The 12,885-nt window shown below is 28.9% G+C and overlaps 4 protein-coding genes across 4 annotated transcripts; 1 reads left to right on the top strand and 3 right to left on the bottom strand.

Moving 5' to 3' along the window:
• Positions 1 to 587: 587 nt before the first annotated feature.
• RPN8 (26S proteasome regulatory subunit RPN8, putative) lies at positions 588 to 2,073 on the bottom strand (the record flags this gene model as incomplete). Its single annotated transcript, XM_029003980.1, has 2 exons — positions 588 to 1,192; positions 1,554 to 2,073. The coding sequence occupies 2 exons, from the start codon at positions 2,071 to 2,073 to the stop codon at positions 588 to 590; spliced, it is 1,125 nt and encodes a 374-aa protein (XP_028860715.1).
• Positions 2,074 to 4,867: 2,794 nt separating this feature from the next.
• GCD10 (tRNA (adenine(58)-N(1))-methyltransferase non-catalytic subunit TRM6, putative) lies at positions 4,868 to 6,721 on the top strand (the record flags this gene model as incomplete). Its single annotated transcript, XM_029003979.1, has 1 exon — positions 4,868 to 6,721. One exon carries the CDS (start codon positions 4,868 to 4,870, stop codon positions 6,719 to 6,721), a length of 1,854 nt encoding a protein of 617 aa, XP_028860714.1.
• A 580-nt stretch (positions 6,722 to 7,301) lies between these two features.
• PmUG01_07024200 (conserved Plasmodium protein, unknown function) lies at positions 7,302 to 7,598 on the bottom strand (the record flags this gene model as incomplete). The annotated part of the gene is made up of 1 exon (XM_029003978.1): positions 7,302 to 7,598. One exon carries the CDS (start codon positions 7,596 to 7,598, stop codon positions 7,302 to 7,304), a length of 297 nt encoding a protein of 98 aa, XP_028860713.1.
• Positions 7,599 to 8,804: 1,206 nt separating this feature from the next.
• Positions 8,805 to 12,485, bottom strand: PmUG01_07024100 (conserved Plasmodium protein, unknown function; the record flags this gene model as incomplete). The annotated part of the gene is made up of 2 exons (XM_029003976.1): positions 8,805 to 9,884; positions 10,206 to 12,485. 2 exons carry the CDS (start codon positions 12,483 to 12,485, stop codon positions 8,805 to 8,807), a joined length of 3,360 nt encoding a protein of 1,119 aa, XP_028860712.1.
• Positions 12,486 to 12,885: the final 400 nt, after the last annotated feature.

The raw sequence follows: 12,885 nt of genomic DNA, 5'->3' as shown, positions 1-12,885 counted from the left end.
TAAGAAGTTTTATAAATTTAAATAAAAGAGTTTACGCTTATGTACATTGAATGTAAAAATTCAAAAGTACATGCATACATATATATATGTATGTGCTTATATATATATATATATATATGTATTTTTTTTTTTTTTTTTTTTTTTTTTGCGCTTTTAACATTTAAAGAACTTTTTAAAAAATTTTTCTTTTTAACGCGAAAAATACTCTTATGAAAGTATAAATAATTTTTCTTCCTTTTTATCTTTTATTGTATGAACAAATTTGCCTGTTGTTTTATTTCAAAATGGTGTTATTTTTATTATTCGGCAAAAAACAATTTTTTTGATTTTATAAATACACATTTGCGTTTGGGTATAAATATATGTGTATCTTTTCTCCTTGTGATCAAACTGTTTTGAGATTGTTTTATATTTAAAAAAAAAAAAAAAAAAAAAAAAAAGAGCAAATATGATTTTAATTCTTTTTTTCTGAAATAGCTAGGCTCAACGTTGCCATCCCAGTAAATAATAGAAACATCCTTTTTTCCCTTTCATTTCTTTGCTTCGTGCTCTGCTTCGTTAATGAAATTTTTTTTATTTCTTTTCTTTTAATTCTTTTTCTTCAATTTGTCCTTATCCTTTTCTTTGTCTATCTCTTTCTCCTTGTCCTTTTCCTTCTCCTTTTCGTTGTCTTTATCTTTGTCCTTCTCCTTTTCCTTTTCCTTCTCCTTTTCCTTTTCCTTGTCCTTTTCCTTCTCCTTTTCTTTCTCTTTTTCTTTGTCCTTCTCTTTTTCTTTATCCTTCTCTTTCTCCTTTTCGTCCTCTAAAAGCTTTTTCTTTTCCGAGTTAATTTTATTTTCTATTTTATTATTAATAAGATTGTGAAGAGCAATAACTGACCTTGTTATGCTTCCGATGAATATATTAAGCATGAGATCATTATTTTTAACCATAAAGGCTTCAATTAATTCAGGGTTTTCAGTATCTGGTAATAAGCTAAACACATTTTGTAAATTATATAATATTTTTATGTTCATTTCTATGTTCCCATTTAAAATATCGTTCAAGTAAGCTGAGATTTCATATAGTTTTGATATAAGACTTTTTAAGGATGACAATTTATCCCCTACTTTTGTAGCTAACGTTGATGTTGAAACGCTTTTTAATTCTTTTAACAAAAACTCGACACCTACATCCTCTGCTTCGAAAGCACCTATTAAGGGGAATAATGAGGAAGAAAAAAAAAAAAAAAAAAAATTAAGATAAGATGTAGGAGATGTAGGAGATGTAGGAAGTGTAACAAGTGCTTTACTGATCAATATCTATACGCCTTCACATTAACGTGCGTGTATATGTGAACGTATACATAATACATATGTATATATATATGCATATGTCTACATGTATGATGCCTATAAGTCTGTATGTACGCCTGCACGAACATATGCACGTAATCACGTGGGCGTGTTTATAAGCACTCCCTTATCTCCTCAATCCCTATACATATTCTGTTGTTTTTCTGTTCCCCTTGATGTATACCTCTGTGTACTCTTTTTATTTTCTCCTTGCCTTACCTATAGTAACTGGGATGTGAATAAAAGTTTTCCTAAATTTGTTGTCACATATGGCCTTTTCGATAGACACATATGCATTAACAGGGAATATACTTTGATCTGTGTGTACATTAACAAGGAGAAAAATAGGTGCATGGTGATATTTATAAAAAATTTCATTTATAAAAATATCGTTTGGTTTAATATTTGATCCAGTAGTATACCATCCAATTAATTTTTCTCTTGTATTAATTTTTCTAATCATATTAAATAAATTTTCATTATAATTATCATCAACAAAAAATATATTTATATCTTTTATATCTTCTTCAAATGGTAATGCATAACTATTAGTAATATGTACAACTCCATCAATTTTTTCTCCTAAAATGGTACCTAACACTCTTTTTTTTGTATTACTTGCTATACGATTATAATGATCCACAACAGATAATAGAACTATTGGATGTACAACTACATGTTTATTTAAATATATACGCTCCAGTTCATTTCTGCTTTTCTCAAATATATCATTTTCCATTGTTATTTAATGAGTTTTTCTTTTTATGTGTATATAGTTTACCTATTATATGCAGTGCTTCGCTAATAGTGCGGCTTTCCAATAAAGGAAAAAATAAGTGTAAATGTATTAAGCCTTTGCGGCTCTTTTGGAACTTGGTGGGTACACAATTATTTACTTTATCCGAATGCAATAACCTGTTATGCACATTTACAGCTCTGTGTTTTATATGTTCCCACGATAATACCTTTAGACGATTAAGTGCTCTGACGTGTATACCCTTGTTACCCGACCTGGTATTTATTGCGGATAATCAAATTTATAAAAAAAAAAAAAAAGTGGGATAAAAAATGAGCTAAATTTGCTTCCGTTGATCCTTCAAGTAATAAAATTGCAAAGCGTTTATTCCTGCGGAATGGGATGCATGTGCGTAAGTATGTATGTATGTATATACATACGAAGGTATATATATATATATATATATACATATGAACATATATATATACATACGTTCATTAATACATACATTCGTATATACGTACACATACGTAAGCTTCGTTCACGTTACGCTTAACATCTTGAAAAACACCATATAGGGGGTAAATGAAAAACGTATAAGGTGGTACTCAAAACGTATAAAGAAATATTCTCATTAAAAAAAAAAACAAAAAAAGCAAAGCTAACATAGAAAAAGAAGTAAAAATTGCAAGAATCTATTTCTTTCAAAATACAAATAAAGTAAAGTTACCCTTAAAGTTCTTATTTGAAAAATGATAAAAAAAATAATTGTGTTCCTATGTTATATACTGTATTATCTATTGTACAATTCGAAAAAAAAGTAAATACTGAAATAGTAGGCTGCCTATTTTATTTGGTACTATAAATAACGCCACATGTATGTATAATATGTATGCTTATAATGGAGCAAAACAAAAATACTAAGTGTATTTGGAAAAAAAAAAAATAAAAAAATTGTTGCGTATTTGAGAACAGGCTATCGTAATAACGGAGTCCGAATGAGAGTTCAACAGGTATATGTACGTATATATACATATATATACATATATATTACTTTTGTACATTTGTGTTTACCTATATTCGTACATATGTGTACATGCTTAAATGGGCTACCATTATTTTTACTCAAAGAAAAAATAAAAGTTTTCCTTTCAAAACAGTTAAGAAAAATGCACAAATATTAGTTTAAGTTGAACGGAAGTTGGAGGCAGGAATAATCGTAAGGAAGTAAATAGACTTCATACAAACCATGCAAGTAGAAATATATGAATATAAATGTATTCATGTACGTATATATATATGTATGTATAATATTTGTATGTATATATATATGTATGTATAATATTTGTATGTATATATATATATGTATGTATAATATTTGTATGTGTATATATGTATGTATAACATTTGTATGTATAACATTTGTATGTATAACATTTGTATGTATAACATTTGTATGTATAACATTTATAAGTACAAAATTTGTATGTATAACGTTTGTATGTATAACATTTGTATGTATAACAGTTATATATGCATATAAAACATGATTATGTTACCAAATCAAAAAAAAAATTATTTGAAAAGAAAATTACTTCGAAAAATAATATTCCCTCTTTAATAAAAAATACACGCTAATATAATGAAAAAATAAATAAGCAAAATAAACAAAATTAATCCAAAATAACGGTGTTATATTTTTCAAAGAGCACATTTATTTTTTATCTGAAAATTAAATTCGCATTTCGTATGAAAAAATTTATAGAAAAAGGTCATTTCGAGACAATACTATACCAATAAATTATATATATGTACGTATGAGACCAGATTGATATTAATGTATATATATATATATATATATATAATATATCGTTTTTGTGAAAAATGGGTAAGAGTATAATTGGTAGATTATTTTATATTAAGCACAATGGTAAAGATTAATTTACCTTTTCCTATTTCTTCCTTTGTGCTTATAATTAAAAGTTATACATATAATAATGTGAACATAATAGAAGTATAAAAAGGGAGCAATTTGTTTTTTGCAATTTAAAAGAGACCCTGTGTTTTAAGTAATTATGAAGCGAAGGACGATATAGTAGAATTGTTTAATATGTGCGTAAATATATAGGTACCTATGTATGTTTGTATGTATATATGTATGCATGGGCCTAATCGTGTATATATATATGTATGGGCCTAAGCATGTACGTATGTATATATGGGCATATGTATGTACGTATGGACCTGTTTTGTCAAGCAACACGGAGTGTCCATTCCTCACATTAATCATATTTGACGCTTTGCGTTAAACTCTTCTTTGTATCCTCTTTTAAATGTGCATTTTGATAAACAAACATATTCCATCAAAAAGAGATAAAGTAAGGAAATAAAGTAACCATAGGACGAAGCAAAATAATCATAAATTAAATTGAGTAAATATTTGCGAAATATACGAATTCGTGAGTTCGCACCAAATGTAGGACGCTTGTTGTTGTCAACATATTTGAAGACAAATTATTGCCATTTTGTGTATTCAATTTTCTTTTCCTTTTTTCTTTTTTTTTCAATTTCATATTTTTACACACCGTTCTGCATTGCTCCCATAAAAATAATCGTGGCCCAAAATTTCCCATGAACGGTTACTATGTTATATATACATATGTGCGTGTGTATGTGTATATATACATGTGCTTAAGTTTGCAGTAATAAAACTGTGAGAGAAAACAGAATAAAAAATATTGCCCTCACAGTTTTCCCGCTCAGTTTGACTTTTCCTTCTTTTTGCGTAAAGACCGAAATGATAATACGAAAGCACGACTTCGTCTTAATAGACGATGAGCTTAAATGCAGGCTTCACAAGATTGTAGATATGAAAATAAAAATAAAGAAAAACTATATCAACTTATTATTCCTAGTGAACAAAAAATATGGATCAACCTATACCTTTATGAATAATAAATGGGTTAGGAGCAAAAAAAAAAAGTCAAAACTAGATATTGATTGTAGTGAAGATATTAAAGGCACTAATAAAGATATTTTTTATAATAACAATTCACAAAAATTAACAGAGGAAAATATTGCAGAATTAAAAGAAGAGAATTTCGAAAACCCATATGAAGTTGTTCAGAAATTAGTGGACAACTCAACAACATTTAAAGAGAAAACTATCATTTCGAAATTTAAATATGTAGAGAAAAAGTTAAAGAGACATTTCTGTCAATTTACAGTATATGAATGTAATATAGTTAACTTGGTTAATTTTTATTATAAATATTTTCCCGAAAAAATTTCCTATGTGCGTATCGACTACTTAGCAAATCTGCTTTTTCACTTGAACAGAGATTACTATGTAAGGAGTGACACTCATTTAAACGACGAGAAGATAAAAGCAGTCTGGTCGATCCAACACAAACTGGATGAAGAGAAGAATAAAAGTAGTTTGACTAACTATAGAAGCGATAACATTGACGATGATTTATTTTTCAAACACAACATTTTAATATACGATGATTCGTTCGGTCTGCTCACTAGTGTTATAAATATAATATACAAATTTAATGTAAATATTTTTTCCTTGATACATAAAAATTCCAGTAATGCAATAATACCAAGTTTTGGTATAAGGAAAAATACAAATATTGTGAAGGTAAGTATAAGTGAAACTGCTGTAGGGGTAAACTCCAGGGCCCATGCCTACTTTAATGAACATTTTGATTTCGTTCATTCGTATGAAGGGGAGAAGCACAACGTAGTAACTGGGAGAAAAATGGGTAAGCATCAACCAAACATTAGAAAAAACGAGAAAGACGAATTCATTACAACTAATTATTTTGTGAACGAAGAAAAGGCAGTAAATAGTTATACTTCTAAAAATGTTAGAAGTACAAACAAAGGAAGTGTAATGGAGCAGCATAACTGCAAAGATGGCTTCGGGGGGATAGGCAACGACACTGTTGGCAGTTGGAACAACTCCGAAAAGGAAGAAAATGAGCAATATGAAAAAGCAGACCAGAATGACGAAAAGGGCAAAAAAGGCCAATATGGTGAAACAAACTCAAATGACGAAACAAACCAAAATGAAGAAGTACTCCAAAATGAAGAAGTACTCCAAAATGAAGAAGTACTCCAAAATGATGATATCCTTTCCGTTTCTGAGGAAAAGGGAACGAAAAGAAAACTAGACGAGTTGTACGACAAAAGGAACAATGAAAAAACAATTCCTGAGTATAAAAAAAGCAAGGGCAACGATAGTGGTGTGCATATTACAAATGTACCTGCGCCAAATGCCGAAATGGAAATGAGTCTTTTACACGATATTAACTTGAGAAAGGCAGAGTCATTTGTTATTATCTTATCAAGTGAGTTTATGTACAAAACTAATACGGACGTTAATATGCTAATAGATCGCCTTATCAATGTATCCTTGAAATATTTAAACAATGATGGTAAAATAATCATACATACAGATGATCTAAACATATTAAATATTTTTCTTAAATTGTTAATAAAAACGAAGGCCTTTATTAATATTAAATTAAATGAATACATATTAAGAGAACAGCAGGTCGTGAAAAGGCGTACTCATCCAGTTATAAAAAACTCAAAGTTGGCTGATGGGTTTTTACTGACTGCGCTCAAAGTCCAGGGCTAGGGTTTTATTTATTCACATAGAGGAGTAAGCAGTCGTATGGTAGAAACAAGCAAATGTGTGCTTTACGCATATGTTTATGCACACTGTATGTGTGTGAAGTTAAGGAAAAGAATGAAACGTCGCACAAGTTGAGAAGTAAGCAGTCAAGTAGACAGCCAAGAAGACTCGTGAAGGCAATAAACATTAACGTTAGTTCACTCCTTATGATTTGTCGTTTTTGCATTCCCTTTCATGCATTTTGAATTAAAATAAAATGTAGTTACACACGCGTATGTGCGTATTGCGTACATGTGTGTTCATTTGTGTCAATGTATCCAATATAAGCATTAAAAAAAAAAAAAAAAAATGGGTAGTTTGATGGATAGATAAACAAACTGATGCGTAGATAAATAGATTCATGAGCAGATAAATAGATTCATGAGCAGATAAATAGATTCATGAGCAGATAAATAGATTCATGAGCAGATAAATAGATTCATGAGCAGATAAATAGTTTCATGAACAGATAGATTGAAAGTTAGACAAACTGATGGAGAGATAAATGAACAAAATGAAGTGTGCTCCCAAGTACGCCACTTTTCTAGAAGACGTTATGTTGTCCCTTGGAAGACTTAAACTTGCTTTTCCTCTCCTTTGAAATTTTAGTCTTATCCTTTTTTTTTTTTCTTTCTTCTAGTTGTTTCTTTTTCATTTCCATTTCTTCTTTTTTTTTCTCGTAAAAATTTTTCAAGCTTTCAGGAATTTTCGCAGTACCAAAGTGTTCATGTACTCCTGACGTAATTAAACCATTTGTAGTTGTAGTTGTAGTTGTAGCTGTAGCTGTAGCTGTAATTGTACTTTTACTATTTGTTCTTAAGAGCCTTAAATATGTTAACATCTTAATCTTAAAAAATATGAATTTCATAATCCAAGTCTATACTAAGAAAAAAAAGATAAAAACGAAGAAGTAAATATGTAAAGGAGTGAAAAAAATGGTTAGGGAGAAAAAAAAAAAAAAAAAAAATCTATGATGTAGGAAAACTTTAAGTTAGGATATTAAAAATAAATAAAATATATTTCATGTCCAGCTCATGAATGTGTTAAACATTTAGCTGAAGGTTATATGCTCATCTCAATTTTTTCAATGGAACGACTTAAGAAAGCGAACATACATGCACCACTCATATATGTATGTACATTTATGTATACAAATATTCATACATGCATATTTGCTCGTACTTTTCATGAGTTTATATCCCTACCATGCAATATTTAACTAAGCTTTGTGCGCAATAAGGCACTCGAACTCTGAGCGGCAAACAATGTTCCATGTATAACGAAAGCCGTAACGATAATTTTATAAATATTAAAAGAATGAAAAAGAAAAAAGAGTTCACGCAGTAATAGCTCAAATGGAATAAAATTTAAAGAAAATTAAACTCTGTTTAAATAAATATAAAGGTATAATTTTGGTACAATTTTTTCTAGGGAAAATTCTCTTCAGTAAATTTTTGTAAATTGACTAGAACAAAAAAAAAAAAAAAAAAAAAAATAATAATAATATATATATAAATATATATATATATATATATATGTATACACAGTTCAAGTCAGTGTCGTTGGAAAAAAATGCTAATCAGAGGCACTGTCAAAAAATAATTTAATTTTTATTTTAAATGGTAAGGAGGCACGCAACAATGAAAAATAAAATAAAAATAATATACAAAATAAAGTACACAATGAAATACAAAATAAAATATAATATAATATAATATAAGGAATAAAATAAGGTATAAAATAAAATAAAATGAAACAAAAAATATAAAAACTGATAAAATAAAAGAGCAAAAAAACAAAAAAAAGAAACAAAAAGTGAGAGCATGTAACAGCAAGTAATAAATTGTAACAAAAACGTTATTAAAAGAAAATTCCTTCCGTATGGGCATCTCAAAGACATATTGCACTTTTTAGCTTTTCTAGTAAAGTTATTAAGTGCAAATTTGCGTCCCTTAAGAATTTCAAACAGGTAACAAAATTATTATGGTATCTGTTTCTTTTATTTTAATTAAAATTAATATGTTTCCTTTTCTTTTTTTTTAATTTTTCATAAGTCCAATGTACTATTTAAGTCACTTAAGCTTAAATCTTTGTCCCTTTTTGTGTTAGTATCTTGGGTATTTGCGTAATTTAATTTTAGCTGTTTCTTAATATTTTTAAAAAAAATTCTACAGTTCTTGTCATTTTCATCCTCATCACTTGTATCACATACTTCTTGAGCTACGTCATTTAAGCGTTCGATTTCGTCCATCATGTTCGCAAAGTGGTTGTCTGCACATTTGATGCTACTCTCATTGATGCTACTCTCATTGATGCTACTCTCATTGATTCCGCTCATATTGATGATGCCCATATTGATACCACCTCCCAAATTTTTGCACACATCATGATGAGTATCAACCAAGTGAATATTGCTTAATACTCCATTATTGTAAGTCTCCTTTTTGAAATGCTTTGTGTGTATTTCTTTTTTATTATTATTCCCTTTATAGTGCACACTGCTATATATATATTTTGAGTCATCTATAGCATGCTCATAATAAGATAAATGTATTTTGCTTTTACATACTTCCTTATGTATATTTTTATCATTTACGTTGTAATTAGCTGTGAAGAAACGTTCAAGTAGTGTAGAACTTTTAATGTTATCCATGTTCATAATGCTATTAGAAATATCGTTAGATCCACTTTTTGAATATTTATTCATTTTGGAACTATTTAAAAATTCTACTAAAGAATCAGATTTTGACCTTAATAAACAATTTTGTAATGTTTCATCCTTTTCCCTTAACATTTTTTTATTATAAAAAATTGTGAAATCGTCCGTTCGGTATATCTTGGGTTTACCAAAACATGAATTTCCGTAATTTCGTTTCGACTTGTACCTTTTGCTTTTTAGTTGCTTCTCGATGTCGTAAATGTTGTTATTTTTTTTTTCCATACTGGCTATCCATTCTTGTTCTCCTTCCCCTATCTCTTGTCTATCTTTATGTTGCATCCTCTCTTTTTTTAGCTCACCAAAGTAAAATTTCACTGCTCTTATTCGTACCTTACTTAAAACACTCTCTATTAAAGATAAGGAGTAGATTCGCACATTGATAAACTTCCTTATGGCCCTTTTCTCCACCTACAGAATAAACAAGTGAGCATAAAAATGTAGTTTAATACTTTTTGTAACGAGACGCATCAGCTGATGCGTTTACAGTTTTGGATTTTCTTTTCTGTTTTTTTAAACAATTTTTGCTCATTTTTCGCTTGTTTTTAGCTCTTTTTTTGCTCATTTTTCGCTCGTTTTTAGCTCTTTTTTTGCTCTTTTTTTCTTCCTTTTTTCCTTTTTACATTGAGCCAAACTTGTAATCCATTTGAGACTTATTTTTGCAACTGCGCATGTGTACATGTATTGGTTTTAAGCGAATACAACTGGACAATTTTCCTCCATTTTAGTCACCTGCTTTTCCCATCGGAATAATCCAATAACAGAAAAGAACTTCGATACCTGCTTGTGCATGTACTTTTTTAAAAAGACAGATAGTAAAATAACAAAAAATTTCAAGTATTTTTTTTTTCTTCTTTGATCATTTATGTCCACATCGTTGAAGCTATCGATTAATGTGTTAGTTAATACTTTCCTTTTATAGATGTTTTTCACTTGTTCAAAATCTTTGTATCCTGGTGTGCTCCTATGTGCAACTTGCCCATTTTTATAAACCACACCATTATCTGTAAATAATGCATTTTTTGGTAATAATACCATTCTCATACTGTTATTTTCCTTCGAGTGTACATTTCTTTTATTGTCTTGTTCATTTATTATATTTATTTCTTTTCTATCTAGTGAATGAGCAGGAAGTCCCTCCGTCTTTCTCTCCCACTCTACTTTGTTTTTAAAAACATTAGTGTGCGCTTCATACTTGTGCGTCTCTGAAATAACCTCTTTCCTATCATTTTTCGTCCTTTTTTCAAATAAAAAATTATGTTCATCATTTTTAAATTGTGTACTATCTTGATCCGTAATCTTGGTATATTTTTTGTATACTCGTTGAATGTTTTTTATTAAGGTTGCTCTTTTAAAAAAAGCAAAATATATATCTATTTTTTTACAAAAAACGTTACTTAACAAGTTAGCAGACAAAATAATATTTTTATGACTTTTATTTTTATAACTTAAAAAATTTTTATTTAAAATTTGTTCTTTGTTATAAAAAATTTTATTATTGTCAAAAGTTTTTTTTATATTATTATTCTCTAGTTTATTATAGTCAGGCGAAAAGTGATATGAAATTGTAGGACTATGTTTTTTTATCTCATAATTGATATTAACGTTGTTCATAATATTTTCTCTGTTTTTCGTAATTCTATTTATGCCCTTATTCCTCTCCTCAATAAAATCGTACATACTTTTTTCATTACATATATAACCTTCTTTTTTTTCCATTTTATTGTAATATCTTTCGTTTTCTTTACAGTAATACTTCTGATCACTTCCAGCCTTTTCGCTGTTTTTTAAGGGATATTTTTTTTTTTCCTTTATCCTATACCTATGATTATGGTATGTCTTTTCCCACCCTTGAATATGATTACTTTTTTTACCGCATAGATTTTCCCCATGTTTATCATAGGGGTTATGCCCCCCCTCAAAATGCTCACTGCTCATATCTTTGAATTTGGGATGGTATCCTCCCTTTTTATAATCATAATGATAGTTATTTCTCTTCAATGCTTTGTTGTAGGTGCACTTTACACCATTTTCATTCTGACAATTCCCTTTTTCAAACTGATACTCGTCATCATGTTCGTACCTGTCCTCATATTTATACTCGTCTTCGTATCCATCCGTGTAATCGCCTCCAGGGGGATGTAACTGTCTGTGCTCCATGTGATTCATCCCCTTAACATATTCACTCAGCCCATATTTTTTTTTTAGGCCATGTTGAATGAAAGAGTCGCTTAGGTATGAATTTCCAGTGCGTAAATTTTTCTGCGTGAACAAATTTGGGCATTTCTGTTTTAACTTATTTTCTAGAACACCCCAGTCTAAATTACTGTCAAGAATTTTTTTTTTATAATGATGTGTATCTTCTCCACAACTTTTGTACTCTTCACTTTTTTCTTTTTTTTTTTTTTTCATTTTCTTATCCCTATGAATGTTGATATCTAAATATATGTTCACGCGATCCGTTTGTGCATCTCCCTCATTCTCCATCTCTGATGGCGTGTGCTCATTTCTATTGGCAAAGAAGACGAGGTTCTTATGTTTTTCATCTTCATCGTCATCCTTATCATCATACTCATACTCCTCATTATGCCCCTCTTCCTCTCCCTCCTGACCACTTCCTATAATCCTATCGCTGCAAAATGGTGAGATTCCATTTCTAAGCACCTTTGTTTTTTCCCCTAAAATATAATTACCCTTTTTGTCTCCTTGGTTTTTCTCATTACATCTTTGTTTATTAAATCCGACGTTTTCTATATATTTTGATGAATATTCTTTTTCTAAATTTATATCATGTTTATCTCTTTTTTTGTAAAAACTTATAAATCCTTTTTTTTTTTTTTTTTTCTCCTTTTCTTGTATATTTACATTTTTGTAGTAAGTGTCCCCATTTTTTTTTGTGTCTTTATTTTGTTTTATTTGATCAACTAGATATCTTTCTTTTATTTCATTTAAAGAAATTATTCTTTTTTCGGAATTTTTATCTTTCCTGTGTACCCATCTAATGGTAGACATGGTACACATACAGTGATGGAATAGGGAAAAAAAGGGGAAGAGAAATGAGAAAAAAAAGCAAAAAAATTGGAGAAAAATATAAAAAATAAGGAAAGAAAAAAAAAAGGAAACAATTTAAAGTATGTTAGAACGTAGGGAGAAGTCGGGAGAGAAACAAAAAAAAAAAAAAAAAAATATATATATATATATATATATATTAAAAAATAAAACGAATTTTCCAATTTTACAAGCTTATTCATTCCTCTACTGATAAATTAATAGGAAAGGTGTACATGATCCATTTAGTTTCATTTTTTATTTCCCCCTTTGGGATAATAATCATATGCATATAAACAAAATTGTACCACTTTGCTTCACATTATTTTATAGTATTTTACGTTATAACGCACTTTTTCGAAAT

The sequence above is a fragment of the Plasmodium malariae genome (genome assembly GCF_900090045.1).
Source record: "Plasmodium malariae genome assembly, chromosome: 7".
Classification (NCBI taxonomy): domain Eukaryota; phylum Apicomplexa; class Aconoidasida; order Haemosporida; family Plasmodiidae; genus Plasmodium; species Plasmodium malariae.
This window is presented reverse-complemented; position numbering and strand designations above follow the sequence as displayed.